Source organism: Lissotriton helveticus, chromosome 1_2 (genome assembly GCF_964261635.1).
Source record: "Lissotriton helveticus chromosome 1_2, aLisHel1.1, whole genome shotgun sequence".
In the NCBI taxonomy this organism is placed as follows: Eukaryota; Metazoa; Chordata; class Amphibia; order Caudata; family Salamandridae; genus Lissotriton; species Lissotriton helveticus.
This window is the reverse complement of record NC_136058.1, coordinates 181,975,583-181,994,119: the sequence shown is the minus strand read 5'-3', so window position 1 is coordinate 181,994,119 and position 18,537 is coordinate 181,975,583. Positions and strand designations below refer to the sequence as shown.

At 47.0% G+C, this 18,537-nt stretch overlaps 1 protein-coding gene across 11 annotated transcripts in view; it reads left to right on the top strand.

Moving 5' to 3' along the window:
• Nucleotides 1–18,537, top strand: part of OSBPL9 (oxysterol binding protein like 9) — a 1,511,872-nt gene that overhangs the window by 1,047,556 nt on the left and 445,779 nt on the right. For all 11 annotated transcript variants that reach the window (XM_078670721.1, XM_078670755.1, XM_078670745.1 and 8 more), the window contains one exon: nt 17,912–17,997. In XM_078670721.1, the coding sequence (XP_078526847.1) occupies nt 17,912–17,997 (86 nt within the window). The remainder of the gene's footprint in view (nt 1–17,911; nt 17,998–18,537) is intronic.

The following is an 18,537-nucleotide window of genomic DNA, read 5'->3' as shown; positions in this document are numbered from 1 at the left end:
GACAGGAAACAGCGCAAAACGCAACGTGTTCGCACCGCAATTTCTCAGTGAAAACGGGCCCTTTTTTGGCAAGGTGCCTACCTTTCGTTTTTAAAGCCTAGCTCTGCCGGCACCTAGGGAAACCTAGAAAACCTATACATTTTTGAAAACTAGACACCCAGGAGAATTCAGGATGGGGTGACTCAACTGCCTCCCACCAGGTTCTGTTACCCAGAATCCCTTGCAAACCTAAACAATTGTCAAACAAAACGCATTTTCCTCACATTTCTGTGGTGGAAAGTTCTGGAATCTGCGTGCATCAACAAATTTCCACCCACCCCGTGTTCCCCCAGGTCTTCCGGAAAAAATGGTACCTCACTTGCCTGGGTCTGCCTAGTGCCCGTGACAGGAAACAGCGCAAAACTCAACGTGTTCGCACCGCATTTTCTCAGTGAAAACGGGCCCTTTTTTGGCAAGGTGCCTACCTTTCGTTTTTAAAGCCTAGCTCTGCCGGCACCTAGGGAAACCTAGAAAACCTATACATTTTTGAAAACTAGACTCCCAGGAGAATTCAGGATGGGGTGACAATTGCCTCCCACTAGGTTCTGTTACCCAGAATCCCTTGCAAACCTAACAAATTGTAAAAAAAAAAAAACACATTTTCCTCACATTTCTGTGGTGGAAAGTTCTGGAATCTCCGTGGATTAACAAATTTCCACCCACCCCGTGTTCCCCCAGGCCTTCCGGAAAAAATGGTACCTCACTTGCCTGGGTCTGCCTAGTGCCTGCTACAGGAAACAGCGCAAAACGCAACGTGTTCGCACCGCAATTTCGCAGTGAAAACGGGCCCTTTTTTGGCAAGGTGCCTACCTTTAGTTTTTGAAGCCTAGCTCTGCCGGCACCTAGGGAAACCTAGCAAACCTATACATTTTTGAAAACTAGACCCCCAGGGGAATTCAGGATTGGGTGACTCAACTGCCTCCCACCAGGTTCTGTTACCCAGAATCCCCTTGCAAACCTAAAAAATTGACACAAAAAAACACATTTTCCTCACATTTCTGTGGTGGAAAGTTCTGGAATCTGTGTGGATCAACAAATTTCCACCCACCCCGTGTTCTCCCAGGTCTTCCGGAAAAAATGGTACCTCACTTGCCTGGGTCTGCCGAGTGCCTGCGACAGGAAACAGTGCAAAACGTAATGTGTTCGCACCGCAATTTCTGAGGGGAAAACGGTCCTTTTTTGGCAAGGTGCCTACCTTTCGTTTTTGAAGCCTAGCTCTGCCGGCACCTAGAGAAACCTAGCAAACCTATACATTTTTGAAAACTAGACACCCAGGGGAATCAGGATTGAGTGATTCAACTGCCTCCCACCAGGTTCTGTTACCCAGAATGTTATGTTATGTTATGTTATTTTGGTTCTTCTATAGCGCAACAGCTACTCCAAAAGGAGTGTCCCGGCGCTTTGGCGAAGAAAACCTTCAAGGGCGACAACACAACACAACAGTAAGGGAATGCGGCAAGCCTATCTAGTAAAGAGCCAAGTTTTTAAGGCCTTTCTGAAAGACAGAAGGCTGGAAATCTGTCTAAGGGAAAGAGGAAGCTCGTTCCAAGCACGAGGAGCCAAGTGATGAAAGGATCGGCCGCCCTGTCTAACGCGTTTAATGGTCGGAACTACCATTTTAGACAAGGAGGCGGACCGTAGAGCTCTATTGGGTTTGTAAAGGACCAGACGTTTCCTGATGTAGCTGGGGCCAATATCATGGAGGGCTTTAAAGGTCAACGTCAAACTCTTAAACAGAACTCTCTTGGCTATAGGAAGCCAGTGCAGCTCTTTAAGCAGATCAGAGGCACTTGCGCGTCTAGGAAGCCCATAGATGGCACGGGCAGCTGAGTTTTGGACTACTTGAAGTCGCCTCACAAGGTATTTAGGAAGTCCTAGATATAGGGCGTTTGCGTAGTCTAATCTAGACCCAACAAGTGCTTGAACAGTGACCCTTCTGTGATTGGTAGAAATCAAGGGGAGAAATTTTCTAAGCATCCGGAGGATGCCGAAACATTTCCCCGAAAGGCTAGATATTTGGGGCCCAAAAGTTAGGTCATTATCAATAATGATTCCTAAATTCTTAGCTTTAACACTTGCCTTTGCAGGTGGGAACAAGTCTTGCGGCCACCAGTTTTTCCAAGCTGGCTCAGTAGCATAGCCAAAGAATAGCAACTCCGATTTATCGGAGTTGCATTTTAGACCATGCTCTCTGAACCAACCGAAGACCGCCTCTAAGCAGCTTCTGATGCGGATCCCGTCGAACACCTCATTCTTGTCGTGGGTAAACAAGAGTTGGGTGTCGTCAGCATAAGACACGATCTGGGCGCCAAAGGACTCCGCCACCTCTGCAAGAGGGGCCAAAAAGATGTTAAAAACAGGGGGCTAAGAATAGACCCCTGAGGGACCCCTACTTCCAGAGGTGCCATAACGGCGGAGTGTGGAGGCGCCCAGATCATTTGTCGACGGTCGGCTAAGAAGGATTTAAGCCAGTTCCACACCGTCCCCCGAAGACCGCATTCCCAGAGTCGTATTAGGAGGGTTTCATGGGGAACGGTGTCGAACGCCGCCGACAGATCCAACATGACCAACATGGCCTTTCCTCCCGCATCTAACACCTCTCTAATAGCGACAGTGACTTCCAGCAACGCGGTCTCCGTGCTGTAATTGGCACGAAAACCGGATTGGGTGTTGTGCAACAGATCATTCTCTTCGATGAAATCCGAGATTGATCTGTGCACATGTCTTTCTGCCCTTGCAAACCTAAAAATTGTCCAAATAAACGCATTTTCCTCACATTTCTGTGGTGGAAAGTTCTGGAATCTGCGTGGATTAACAAATTTCCACCCACCCCGTGTTCCCCCAGGTCTTCCGGAAAAAATGGTACCTCACTTGCCTGGGTCTGCCTAGTGCCTGCGACAGGAAACTGCGCAAAACGCAACGTGTTCGCACCGCAATTTCGCAGTAGAAACTGGCCCTTTTTTGGCAACGTGCCTACCTTTCGTTTTTGAAGCCTAGCTCTGCCGGCACCTAGGGAAACCACAGCAAACCTTTACATTTCTGAAAACTAGACACTAAGGAGAATTCAGGATGGGGTGACTCAACTGTCTCCCACCAGGTTCTGTTACCCAGAATCCCTTGCAAACCTAAAAAATTGACAAAAAAAACACATTTTCCTCACATTTCTGTGGTGGAAAGTTCTGGAATCTGCGTGGATCAACAAATTTCCACCCACCCTGTGTTCCCCAGGTCTTCCGGAAAAAATGGTACCTCACTTGCCTGGGTCTGCCTAGTGCCTGCGACAGGAAACAGCGCAAAACGCAACGTGTTCGCACCGCAATTTCTCAGTGAAAACGGGCCCTTTTTTGGCAAGGTGCCTACCTTTCGTTTTTAAAGCCTAGCTCTGCCGGCACCTAGGGAAACCTAGAAAACCTATACAATTTTGAAAACTAGACACCCAGGAGAATTCAGGATGGGGTGACTCAACTGCCTCCCACCAGGTTCTGTTACCCAGAATCCCTTGCAAACCTAAAAAATTGTCAAACAAAACGCATTTTCCTCACATTTCTGTGGTGGAAAGTTCTGGAATCTGCGTGGATCAACAAATTTCCACCCACCCCGCGATCCTAGGCTTGCCTATGTGAAAACCACCAGCTTCTGCAAGGGGGGTTACCTGGGTTTTTGGGCCCGTGCTAGACGGCCATCTTGGTAAACCTACCAAACCCACACATTTCTGAAAAGCAGACACCCGGGGGCTTCCAAGGAGGTATGGCTTGCGAGGATCCTCCAACGTTCCTTTACCTAGAATCCCTTGCAAACCGTGATTTTAGCTGAAAAAAATCAGATTTTTCACACATTTTTGTGTGGGAAGGTGTAGCATCACTGGGCTCACACACATTTCCTCCCACCCAGCGTTCCCCCAGGTCTCCCGATAAAAATGGTACCTCACTTGCGTGGGTAGGCATAGTGGCTGCAACAGGAAAAGGCCCAAATCGTACGCAAAAGCTGGTGGTCAGATTTTTCACACATTTTTGTGTGGGAAAGCGAGGTATCACTGGGCGCACACAAATTTTTCTCTCGCCCAGCGTTCCCCCAGGTTTCCCGATAAAAATGTTACCTCACTTGCATGGATGGCTCAAGGACCCGCAACAGGCAAGGGCCCACAACATAATGAGCTGACACCAAAATAACCTATCACAAACCAATCAGGTTTTGCAAAGGGGTTCCCACGAGTTTTTGGCCCCGGGCTTGGCGGCCATCTTGGGAAAGTACAAAACCCAAACATTTCTGAAAACTAGACACCCGGGGGAATTCACAAGAGAGACATCACCATATACTCCCATGGTTTAACAATAATAGCTCCATTTAGTTGGTTATTCTTAACTGGAATGTACACCTTAACATAGACACTCAAAAGTCAAACATTCCAGCACAGCTATCTATTCCTCAAACACACACACATACTGGTTGGATTTGGCACGAGGGCGAGTGATGGTTCAGTACATAAAATTTATTGAACAAGAGATTTCACACAAATGAAATGCTCTGTAAATAATTAAATGCATAAAAACCGAACCAGTGACTCGCAACTCGTGAGCTGTAAAGCCACGACAAGGCACCAACCGTTTTACAGGCCATTCTCGCACCTTTCATACCTGATACACAGAAGACCATTCACGCCATCCAGGAGCAAATACAACACATTACAATATTCACAAAAAGGGACAAGATACACCCTGCTTCAGAAAGAGAAAAAAGACAAATATTACTGCACAGCCATCTAATCCTCAAGCACACACACACACACATACTGGTTGGATTTGGCACGAGGGTGAGTGATGATTCAGTATATACAACTGTATTATCAAGTCATTTCACAAAAATGAAATGAACTGTTAATACTTGAAAGAATGAGAAACTGAACCATTCACTCACAGCCCACGAGCTGTAAAGCCACGTCAAGGCACCAACCTCTTTACAGGCAATTCATACACCTTTCATATGTGTGACACATACAAAACATTCACACCGCCAGCCGCGGGCCCATCACATTACAACACTCACACCAACAGACAACGCCATTCAAGGGCCCATCACTTTCACACACCCACGTTCCAGACACAGCAACTACACAAAGTGATGGACTGCGTGGAGTGGCACTCGGCTAGCAGTGTGTGTAGTGATCAACAGAAAGAAACTACTCACACACCGCCAGCCAAGTGCCAGTCCACCCACACCACCATCCAAACACCAGGCCATGCACATCGTCAGCCTAGCGCCAATCCACACACTTTGCCAGCCAAGCGCCAGTCCACGCACACCGCCAGCCAAGCGCCAGTCAACGCACACCGCCAGCCAAGCGCAAGTCAGTACATACTGCCAGTCAAGCACCAGTCAACGCACACCGCCAGCCAAGCGCCAGTCAATACATACTGCCAGCCAATCGCCAATCCACGCACACCGCCAGCCAAGCACCAGTCCACTCACACTGCCTGCCAAGCACCAGTCCATGCACACCGCCTGCCAAGCACCAGTCCATGCACACCGCCAGCCATGCGACCGTCCACACACACCGCCAGCCATGCGCCAGTCAACGCACACCGCCAGCAAAGCACCAGTCAACACACACCGCCAGCCAAGCGCCAGTCAATACATACTGCCAGTCAAGCACCAGTCAACGCACACCGCCAGCCAAGCGCCAGTCAATACATACTGCCAGCCAATCGCCAATCCACGCACACCACCAGCCAAGCGCCAGTCCACTCACACCGCCTGCCAAGCACCAGTCCACGCACACCGCCTGCCGTGCACCAGTCCACGCACACCGCCAGCCAAGCACCAGTCCACGCACACCGCCAGCCATGCGCCCGTCCACACACACCGCCAGCCATGCGCCCGTCCACACACACCGCCAGCCATGCGCCCATCCACACACACTGCCAGCCAAGCGCCCGTCCACACACACCACCAGCCAAGCACCAGTCCAGACACACCACCAGCCAAGTGCCAGTCCATGCACGCCGCCAGCCAAACACCAGTCCATGCACGCCGCCAGCCAAACACCAGTCCACGTACACTGCCAAATATATATTTTTTTAAAACAAAGAAAAAAATTACAAACCATTTGGAACTAGATACAAAACTACAACTACAAACAGCGGTAACTAAAAAACAAAATACTAATGCCACAGGTGAAACTGAATAACCAATAAAAAACTTTACAGACCAGGCAGTAGACCATTAGACTCACGGTAGCTCCCAAAATTTCTTTTGAGTGTGATACATTCTGAAACATCTGGGCACACACAGCCCAGGATGAGAAGGACAATCGGCACAGTGCATACAAGTATCCTTCCGCACATCTCTTCGATAGCAGACTTTACATCTCTTACAGGGATTGTTTTTTTTGGGCATGGGAGGAATGTAATCAGGAAAGTGGCGATCTCACAATCTAGCCACTTCCTCCACCACTCCGACTCTAGGAACATGTGCCTGTTCCACAACAACAAGGCTGCCTATCACAGACTCCTGAAACTGAACAAAAGTCAACTTTGACGCAGGAGAACACTCCTTGAACACAACAAAAGCATTAAAAGTTGCTAAATTAAAAAGATGGATGGCCAACTTCTTATACCAAATGTAAGACTTACGAATAGCAGTGTAAGGTTCCAACCTCTGATCTACTCTGTCAACACCACCCATGTGCTTATTGTAGTCTACAATGCACACAGGTTTACGCACTTCAGCAACCTGACCCCAAACAGCCACAGGTGTAGTACTTTCATCATGGATGGTAGTCAGCATGTACACATCCCTCCTGTCGACAAATTTCACAGCTAGCAGTTCATCACTACGCAAGGCACTGCACTGTCCCCTCTGAAGCTTTTTGCAAACAAGCTCTTTTGCAAAACCTTTACGGTTAGAGTGGATTGTGCCACAGGCAAAAGTGTCCACTTTGAATAACTCCTTAAACAATGGCACACCAGTGTAGAAGTTATAAAGATACAAATGGTGGCCTCTGTTTAACAGTCCTCTAGCAATTTCCCACACAATTTTCTCTGACACTCCAAAAGTGGACTGACAACCAGGGGGGTCAATAGTGGAATCCTTACCAGTGTACACCCATAAATTACAGACATATCCTGTCCTACTCTCAGACAACAAATACAGCTTAATTCCATAACGTACCCTCTTGCTAGGAATGTACTGCCTAAAAAGCAAACGGCCCTTGAACAGGACCAAAGACTCATCAATAGATATTTTTTTGCCTGGAGTATAGATCTCTGAAAATCGATCTACAAAATGATCAATAACAGGCCGAATCTTAAAAAGGCGGTCACAGTCTGGGTGATCTCGTGGCAATGCCAAAGAATTATCAACGAAATGCAACATCCGAAGCAAAAGTAAATACCGATCACGACTCATAACTGCAGGAAATATAGACGTTGCCATCAAGAGACTGGAAGATCAATATGAAGCCAGGGAAGGCTTCCTTAACAAGCCCATCAAAAAAGTCAAACCCAAAAACCTCTTCATCTCATCCAGATTTGTGGGAGTCCACCGGGTAGCTCTAGAGTGGGGCCCAAATCTGGTGCTGTTGTCCCTCAAAAACTGTTCAGCATACAAATTAGTCTGCTCAACAATATCAGCCAAAAATACATCATCCATGAACAACTGAAAAAACTGTATAGGCAAGAAGTTTTCACAATCCACTCTACACCCTGCATAACCAGTAAAGTCAGACAACACCGGCTGCACCATGTTTGGATCAACCCAGAGTCCAGCACTTCCAATGGGAAGGCTTGCAGCCCCAGGCTGCAATCCAGATGTCTCTTGCACCATCGGCACATCAATCTCCTCCTCTAAAACAGGCACTTCGTCCGCACTGAGAGTGGATTCATCATCCGATGATTCCATGTTGAGAGCTAACTCACTGCCTGAATATTCCCCTCCCTCCTCTCCCTCAGACGAACTGTCACTCTCATAATCCTGCTCAGAGGAAGATTCAAGAAGCAAACCAATCACCTGCTGAGCAATCATTCTACGGCTAGCCATAATGCTAACTAAGAAAGGTAACTTGTCAAACACGTGAACAACATATTCTTTGGAAAAAAACAAATAAACACAATGTTGCTTTATCTCAAATACCTATATACTCCAACACTATACCACTCACTTGTCAGAAGCAGCTAGACTCAGCACCACCTACTCTGCACAGACACAGTAAGGATCAAGAATATCCCTCTAAAAAAAGAGAAAGGAAAAAAACAAATTACACCTAAGACAACGCAAAACACATTGCAAAGAATTTCATACTCAGAACACAAACAGAAATACAGCCATTATGACAGCACTTACAAAAAAGACATTTATGCATAACAATAATACTCATTTGGAGTAAACCCTACAAAAAAGTTTTTCTTACCAAATAAATGCAAATACGCAAAACTGCAGAACAACCACTGCTGAAAACGCAAACAGGAATCACAAGCTTTACACTACAATAAAAAGGAGAAGAAAAAACATTAGAATCACATATTCAAATAATGCACCAGTCAACACACAATACACCAGCAAAGCTAAGGGGTAGGTGGGCCTTAGAGTATAAATAAAATAATCACCCCTGTAAAAGGGGATCAACCCTTGCCCTTGAGGCCACCCCCCACACATGGCGTCATTGGTGGTCCAGTGGGCCAATACATTACCAAACATTCGGGGGGGGGGGGGCAGACAACGCCAAAATAAATTGCACCCCCTAGGGAGCGACCCTTGCCCAAGGGGCCGCTCCCCACACACATCCCTAGTGGTCTAGTGGGCAAAATGGAGAGTGACCCTTGCCTAAGGGGTCACTCTCCTTATAAATATCGCTGGTGGCCTAGTGGGCCCTACAAAAAACTTAAAAAATGGCTTGATCTGCTCCCCCCCATGGGGGCAGACAGCCAAAAACATGCCCCCGAAGGGGAGTGACCCATGCCCAAGGGGCACGCCGCATATTTGCTAAAATTATTGGTCCAGGCAGCCAGAAAATAAAAAATGTATACCCTGCCCCCCTTCCCCCTCCCCCCCCCGGGGGGGGGGGGGGCGGACATCGTACAAAATAATTTGCCCCCTTGGGGAGCGACCCTTGCCCAAGGGGCCGCTCCCCACACACATCCCTGGTGGTTTAGTGGGCGAAATGGAGAGTGACCCTTGCCCAAGGCTTGATCTGCCCCCCCCGCCCCCCCATGGGGTCAGACAGCCAAAAACATGCCCCCGAAGGGGAGTGACCCTTACCCAAGGGGCCACTCCCCATATTACCCCAAAACAGTGATCCCGGCAGCCAGAATTTAAAAAATATATAGCCTTCGCCCCCCCCTCGCGGACACCGTAACAATAATTAGCCCCCTTGGGGAGCGACCCTTGCCCAAGGGGCCGCTCCATCAAACAGTAAACACAAAAAAAAAATCCCTGTGTCTAGTGTGCATTGTGCAGCAGGAATGCAAAAAAGAGGCACCGGGGGAAAGGAAAACCCTTTTCTGTCCCCCGATACCTCTTTTACAATAATCGCCCCCCCCCCCCCCCCGTGGTGATATAACTCACCTGTTTTCCCCATGACGCGCTGGAACGAAATGGCGTTCACCGGTGGGGAAAGCAAATGTAAACAGCAACTGACGTCAGTGCGGCTCGCGTGCTGAAGTCATCGATGACGTGGCAGAAGGGCGGTGGAGGAGGCAGGGGGAGGTCTTCCCCAACCTTCGGGAAAAAAAATCGGCAATCGGGCACCCGCGGGGGGAGCACCAGCCCTCCCCCCGTGGGTGGGCGCCATGACGGCCGGGAGCCGTCATCAGCACACGAGCACTGTGTGCCATGACGGCTCCCGGCCGTCATCAGCATCGAAGGGGTTAAAGAAGTCATCCACCTCCCGCAGGCCGAGTTTGGTCCATGTGTGCTTAGTGAGAGTTTCTGTTGTGGGGGGCAGCCAGGGGTTATCAGTCAGTGGTATGTGTGCCAAATCTAGAAACTCAGCTTGCAAGTAACGTCGCAGTTTAGACCACGCGCAGCACGCAGTCGGCAATGTCTGAATCTCAGTGGGGCATCGAGGCAGGTCCTGTGGTAACAGCGCCGACAAAGGATTTGGGTATATCTGGGATCGTTCTGGTTTTAAGTACTGGAGTCTGGCATCCGGGTGATAACAAAAATATGTGAAGTGGATTTGGACGACTAAGTAGTGTAAATAAAATTCAGGAACTCCGAATCTTCCCAGCTCAAATGGCATGACTAGAGTCCCCCAGCTGATTCGCGGTTGCTTACCGGCCCACTATTGTTACATCTTAAGGCAGTGCGTAGCTTCCTGTGCTCTTTTTATGAGCCATTTTAGTATCTTGGTCTGAGTTTTGGATTGTCTTTTTTTTTCTTTTTTTAAATATGTTTATTTGCATATTGTGAAAGCATAGCATGGTATTGGCATCATACAAGTAATAGTGCAATAATAGGTACTATGCGGTATAAGGGAGGCATATATCGTAAACATTTTCTTATTTTTGATGCTTCTATAGGTAATCAAACAAACCCCTCAATTCACCCCCGTCCCACATCCCTGGCATCCCTTCCCTAGGCGCTCCGTATATGAAGTTAAGTATGTACATTGGTAGTTGGCTACTCCCATAAAAGATAAAGCAGCTTTAAGCAATACAGTAGACATTTCAATCAACAATAGGCACAATTGTCAGTATGACGGGTTGCCCCAGTGTAGTCGTGTCGTGTAGCACCTTGGACGTCCGTGGCAATTGGCTGTGCATTACAATTAAGTCATAATTCAAACTGCGGGGGATACGACATTAGACTCATCTTCTCCCGCTGTCTCAAAAGCCCCCAGTAGTGTAAACCAGTCCAGCGAAATCAATATTTTCCTATGGCCCCTGCGTTCCTCACGTTGTAACGCCTCCCCCTCCGCCCTGCTCCAGCGTACAACTTCAGACCTCCACATGTCAGGGTCTGGTGGCTTGGGCGATTTCCATCGCATGGTTATAGCGCGTTTCGCTAACAGTATAGCCAAATCAGCAAAGCGTGTCGACACACTCCTTTTGCGCGCCGCCGGGCCCAGTCCCAGCAGTGCACGTTCCGATGTGTATGGCAAGGGGGATGCACCCGCGGTAGTGAGCTCTTCCCGTACAGTAGTCCAGAAGTAGCCCAATCTCGGGCAGTCCCAGAGCATGTGCAGCAGTGAGGCATCATCTGTACCGCACCGAGGGCAAGAGTCCGAAGCGTCAGGGAACATAGCATGTATACGTCGAGGTGTGAGATACGCCCTGTGCAGTATCATTAATTATTGGATAAATTTGAACTTCGAGTTTCTGGCCACTCTCTTGGGGTGTTGTAGAATACGCTCCCATTCCCTATCTTCGAGCGGCCGTCCAACGTCGGCCTCCCATTTCGCCTTTAAGGGCAACAGAGACAACGCTCTCCCCGCTCTGATGCCAGTAGTCAGCCATCTAGTCAGGTGGCTTCCCGTCCCCATTAGGTATTGCATTGACAGCAGAGGGTTAGTGGGAGGCTCATCACCGTTGCGTGGCCACATCATTGTCACGAAGTGACGTAAACCAGCATATAAGAGGAACGAACCTCCTGGAATATGGTGTGCGGTCCTGAAGTCCTCAAAGGATAACATGTGTCCATTTGCAAACAGGTCCCCAATGTGCATGACCCCTGCATCGTGCCACGAAGTTAGTCTTTGCGTCGTGAGCATTCCGGACTCCAGTGGAATACCCAGTAACGGGATTGTGGGGGCGTACGTAGTCGCGGAGGTTGTGTACTTAACCGCCCTCCGCCAATATCTTATTGCAAGTCGGAGAAGAGGGGGGGTGTCCCTAGGAAGTTCCGAATGGGGCAAGAGAAGAGTATGGATCCTCCCAGTGGAGCGATCCTCCTCCGTCATGTCTATTTCATGTAGGTTTCGGCCTGCTAGCCAGTATGCCAGCCATTGTAGCTGGCAGGTGAAATTATAGGCCCGGAGGTCTGGTACTCCCAGTCCTCCTGTCCCAGTGGTCAGCTGCAATTTGGCAAGTCCTATGCGTCTCCGCCCTGATCCCCATATTAGCTCCGTCAGGAGTGTGTCCAGCGTCTTGAAAAACGGCGCCGGGATTAGGAACGGTAGGTTAGTGAAGAAGTAGATGAGTCTGGGGAGCACCACCATCTTCGAGATCGCTACCCTGCCCATCACGGATAGGGGCAGCGATGTCCAAAACTGTACCTGCGACTTCAGCGCCCGTATTGCTCTGCCTAGGTTGCCGTCTATCATCTCCTCTTCACCTCTGTAGATTTGTATTCCAAGATAGCGGAAAGTGGTTTCCGCCATTTGGAAGGTGTAGGGCGGGAAGAGCAGTGCTGTAGATGGACCAGTAGCATTAAAACAATATCCATATGACTTGGGCCCGCTAATCGTCAGGCCCGACAGTAGCCGGAATTCCTCGAAAAGCGCGGGGATTGGGTCCAGGTCACCGTGGACATCACGGAGTTATAGGATTATATCATCCGCATACGCAGATACCACATGAGTTTTCCCGCCTCTCTGAATGCCCTGGTGAGGTGCTTCCCTACGCAGCCGACAAAGGAGCGGCTCGAGTGCCAGAACAAAAAGGAGCGGAGAGAGCGGGCACCCTTGTCTGGTGCCTTTGTAGATGGCCAAGGGTTCAGAGATACACCTGGACGTACGCACTCGTGCCGTGGGTTGGGTATACAATAGTCGGACCCATGCAATATATTCCGGAGGGAGCCCGAACTTTGCAAATGCAGCAAACATGAAGTCCCATCTGAGGGAGTCGAAGGCTTGTTTCAGGTCTAGGGAAATACAACCCTCCTTGCTCACGTCACCTTGGTCTCGTGGCATCAGTTGGGCCAGCCTACGTAGGTTCATAGCAGTACTTCTACCAGGCACAAACCCGCATTGATCGGGGTGGACCAGCTGGGGGATGTATTGCGCTAATCTAGTGGCCAAAATCTTGCTCAGTATTTTGTAGTCGGTGTTAAGTAGGGACAAAGGCCTGTAATTAGCCAGTTGCAGACCGTCCCTGCCCGGTTTCGGGAGAGAAGTTATCAACGCCTGTAGGGAAGTCTGTGGTAGAGTGGCAGTCCGCAGCGCCTCCTGGTAAATAGTCAGTAGCCGTGGAGCAAGTATGTCAGTATATGCCCCATAAAATTCTACGGGCAAGCCGTCCGTCCCAGGGGTTTTATTCCTCGGGAGAGCACGTATTGCCTGTTTAATTTCTGCTGCGGTTATAGGACGTTTCAAGTCGTCGCTCTGCCTAGCTGTCAGTTGGGGGAGATCCAATCCTTCCATGAAGTTCTCCAAGGCTACTTGTGATACAGGCTGATGCCAGCCGTACAGCGTAGTGTAGTATTCCTTAAACGCAATGTTAACTCCTAATTGAGTCGAGGTCAGCGTACCCCCCTGGTCCACTATTTCCAATATGGGGAGGTGTGTCGGGGAGTCCCGGATGATGCGAGCTAATAATGATCCCGACCTATCAGCTTGCGTGTGTTGTCTGGCAGTGTGTTCTTGGTAGTCCAGTAAGCGTAAGTCCTCTAGCAGCTCAGCGTGTCTAATATATGCTTCTTGTAGTGGTGTAAAGGGTACGTTCGTGCCCGCCGCCTCCCGCTCTAGCATGGCCAATTTACCCTCTTATGTCCTTGAGTCCATCCATCACCACCCTTTTCATACCCACCCGGACGGCCATCGCCTCTCCTCTTATGTACGCTTTAAACGCATCCCACTCAATGTGTCTAGAGCTAGCGGTATCAACATTCGCACCAAAGTAGGTCTCTATGGCGGACGCAAGTGATGCCTTGAAGACTGCGTCCTCTAGTAATTCAACAGGTAAAAGCCACGTCGGGATCGGCGTCAGCACTCTACCCCATTGTATCGTCAGTTCTACAGGGTTGTGGTCTGAAAGCGTCTTTCCCATATGCTGTGCCGTGAGGATCGCCCCCAACAGAGGGCGGGAGCAAAACACCCGGTCAATTCTGGTGTGCAGTTGGTGGGGCGGGGAAAAGAAAGTATACTCCTTGTCAGAGAGGTGTTTATTGCGCCAAGCGTCTGTCAGGTCCCACCCCTCGGCCCATTGCGTCAGCGCAGCCGCCTGTTTCCTACTGTCTGCGGCGTGTAGTGGTGGATGTGATCGGTCCAACGTAACATCTAGCACAGCGTTAAAATCCCCCCCAACAATCCAGTGATATCCCGCCCAATCCACTAACACATCATTAAGACTGGTTAGAAAGTCTGATTGCCCTGAGTTAGGTGCATAGACACATCCGAGTACAACAGCAGTCCCATCCAGCATACCCCTCACAAAGACATATCTCCCTTCCTTATCAATTCTCTGCTCCATAAGTTGAAAAGGCACAGAGTTGCGGAGCCAGACAGCCGCCCCCCTCGAAAATGCAGAGTAGGACGTGGCGAAGAGTTGGCCCTTCCATTTCTTGGACAGTTTCGAGGCCTCAGCAGTGTTCAAGTGTCTCTCTTGGAGGCAAGCTATCATGATCCCTCTTCGGTTGAGTTGTGCCAGTATTCTATGTCTTTTATGGACAGAGCCCATGCCCCTCACGTTCCAGGTGCACACAGTGTAAACATTAAGTGGCCCCATGACTGATCGTGTACTGTGTCAGTGATGTGCTCGTCGGTGAGCAAGCCAATTGTACCCTGCGGTAGTGGGAGAGTGCCAAGTAAACGGTTAACCCCGAGTTTTGGATTGTCTTAAGGCTGTGCAGACAAACAAATCGCCCAGTCTTTTCATCAGAGTTCTCAGTACTTAGTTTATTGTGATTTTGAGCTGCCGGAGTCTTGGATCTTGTGTTGTATCCTTACCCTCCTTGAAGGTTTTCTAGGCGAGCTTTGGTTTGTTTGCTTTTGCATATGCCACCCAGAGTGTTTCTATGAGGGTCTCCCACATAAGAACCGCATCAACATCTGCACCACTTAAATTCTGGAGTATACCCCTATGATTGCGGGCAGTTAAAGAAGAATGTCTGGAGTGATCTTGATTTGTTTGTAATTTATGGTGTAAGTTTTGTGCATTGTCTCAACGATGTGTTTTGGGGTGGTTAAGTTTAGAGAGAATAATACCTCTTGCGGAAGGTGGTCGCTACCAGGTCTGTCTTGAATTTGAAATGAGTAGGCATATTGAAATACTGAAAAAGTCAGAAAGGTATAAAAAAAAACTTTGTTTTCTGCTACTTTGTGCAGATGTCCGTTTGAAACAGGGCAGGGACAGTCTGAGACTTCGGCGGGAGGCTAAAGCATTAATATCGAGATACTGCGTCTACACAAAGTAGCAGAAACCCAAGGTTTTTTTTTTTTTTAAACCCACTAGCAGACACTGAAAGCAGTAAAGACTCCGCCATGGTCGCATGTGACATAGCTCTTGGAATTATTTACCTCTTATGATTTATAACACTAGGCCCTACTTACCAGTCAAAAAGTTGCAGTTACAGATAGTCTCAGAGCCATCACCGGGACAGCGTATTTCTACTTTGGCGGCAAGGATTTTCATTACAAATATTTTAGCCCCCATTTGTGAACATGAAAACCGCTTGATTTCTCTGGTTTCTCCATTACCCTCCGTTTTAAATTAAATCCATAAGGAAAGGTCCTGAAGAAGGTGGATGCAAATAGTCTTTACTCACCGAAACTTATGTCGACCTAATGGATCCCCTGCTGGAAGATAATCATGGACTCTAAATGAAGGGTGCTCCCCATGATTTAAGTTGTGTATGCTTTTTGAAGCTGGGTTTGGGATGCACGTGAGATGTGAATGTGTGAGTACGGCATGTAAGGCTGTGATGGGATGTGAGGTTATTGTGATGAGAGGTTGATCATAGTATGGGAAGGTGTATAAATCATGTTTATGATGTATGTTAATATAAAATGTTGAATTACATATACAATTTATTGTACATACAGCACAAAAGAAATGTCTTTTATATCTAAAAAAAATCTGTTTATCTTTTGGAAAAATGAATGTAGTAAGTAAGAATGTAAATGAATAAAACACTATTGTATCTATTGTATTCACACAGCAAAGGGCAGCCCAGTGAGCTTTAGTAGCCATTGTTAAATAAGATATAGGTCAAGTAGTGAGTGCTTTCGCAGTTTATATTGTTAACACCCCTTCTAATGGCAGTTCTCTATTGTTATCTGTCCAATCTGGTTTCCCTTGGCATTGATTATTTCAGAAGCCTACCCAGTTTTTTATCAAATTACCTGCTTTCACCTTGAGCCTTCTTAAGACAGTACTTCGCACTTCTTCTCAATTGATCATGAACATGAACACCCTCAGTGCAGTTTCTTCGTTACATCTCTGCCACTAGAAGCTAGATTCACAAGGGTCTAACCATATTTCCCCAACATTTGAAACTCCTCAGTGATTCAATGCAAACAAGTTTAACATTTCCTGAGAGCTACAAAGTTTGGTCATTTTAGTTTTATTTATTTAATCATTTATATAGTGCACCAAGAACAGTCTGTATGATGGTGCTTTGCATGCATTGTAAAGTGCTCTGACGTACGCCAAGGGAAGAGGGTTATACACTTTTGAAACCTAACTTAACAAATACACACTTGCTCTGGAGTCCAGGGATGCACTTTGTATACTTAGTCTAGGAGTTGTCTGAAAAAGTGAGATTCAGAGCTAAATCAATTTTCCAAGGTCAGGAGGTGAAGAGATCTATGGTACAGTGGCTGTTCCAGAGAAAGATTTTTTCCATAGTGTTGATGTTGTGAATTTGAGGAAGAGGATTTTGAGACTTCCAAGACCCTTTGAAGTCTATGAATATATTTAACTTAAACGGGCTCCATCCCAGTCTTCTCCTAGAACTGCAACTATACTCAATACCTTTCAGATTTTACAGTTACAGCATCTGTCCTTCTGTTAGGAAAACACCTAAGGTATTTTTTCTAGCAAATATTATTGTTCTTGGTGCATTAGCATTCACGGTTTTCTCGCCGCATCAGTTTTCATGTTAGAAAACCCAAATCTCATCCTATTTGTTCACTGTCCCAGTCCCATGCCGTCCTTTTGTTAAACTAAATCTTAAACTTACTTCACCTCTATATCTGGTGCATATATAAGAGACACTGTAAATACAATTTGTATTTATTTATCTTGGAATGAACTAATGTGTTTATGCATTTAGCTGTCTCATGGCCCCTGTATGTATCCCAGTCTTAACCCCTTTTCAGCACTTAGTAACATCGAGGTTTCACTGCAATGTTTAAGGAATTCTGAAGAAATAATTCATCACATTTGCAGCATAATGTTCTCCTTTGTAAATGATGCAGGATACTCCATATTGACATGGCATTGCAGCCTGCTGGAGACTCGCGTTCATGCGGTTTTCTTCTTGCAGTGGGTCATGCTTTTACATTGCGGATAATGGTACTGTTAATAGACTAGCCTGTGGTGTGCTGTAAACTGGTGCTTCTTGGTTCTAGTTTTTAAATGTAGCACCATCCTTGCAAGACACTTTAGATCAATGGAACTTACTAGCTTATATTTCTAAAATGTGTGTGCAATTCTTTATTGCGTTTATTGCCTTCTTCCTATGAAATTTCATAAATATTTAATGTGATGTTTGTTTCGTAAGCTTCCATCCTCTTGGGTGCCTGGTGCTCTTTGTCATACCTCACCCACCTGAATGTTTATGAACTTGAAAGCATATTATAAATAATTTTACAAGGATAATCTATCGTGCAGCAGCCCTGCATTTGAGTTTCAAGCTCTTGGTCTCTTTTGAGTAGTGCATGAATGTACGTATCTTCAGTTACTCTTCATTACGAATACCTTGAGAGAGGAGTGTTGTAACAGAAATGTTTGTCTTGAGATCGTATCAAACTAATAATAAAGTGTATTTACATTTCTAGGTAGTTCTTCCCACCTTTATTCTTGAAAAAAGATCACTTTTGGAAATGTATGCAGACTTTTTTGCTCATCCGGACTTGTTTGTGAGGTATGTCTCTAACAATTGCCTATACGTTTTTTTAGTTTTGCTATTTACCGATGTGTGAGAAGAGATTTTATTTTTTTCTTCAGTTTTTCTATTTACATGTGGCTTGAGAAGAGAAACCCTTCTTTTTAATAGTTTGGTGTGGTGTGGTTGACAGGAAATCTGAATTTCTCACTTGACACAAAAATATTGATACCTGTTTACTCCGTGTGGTCCAAGACACAAATGCCCCATCATTTAACAACCTAGTGCATTCTCAAATATGTAGTCTGTATTAAGCTTAATTCAATCATTTGAACTAAAGGCATATATTACATTGTTTTGCAAAATGGCAGCCAATGACAGGGCCATTGTGCTCCAGATGAAGTGTGGTTCTCTGATAATACAACATAAAATAAGTCAACGTTTTGCCAGAACAATGTGTGAGGATGCTGCGAAACGACGCTTTTTAATTTAGGTGCTTGTACAAAAAAGCAGGACATTTGTACTCCTTTGGTTCATCCACTAACCTCATGCTTCCAGTTTGGGTAAAGCAATGCTTTA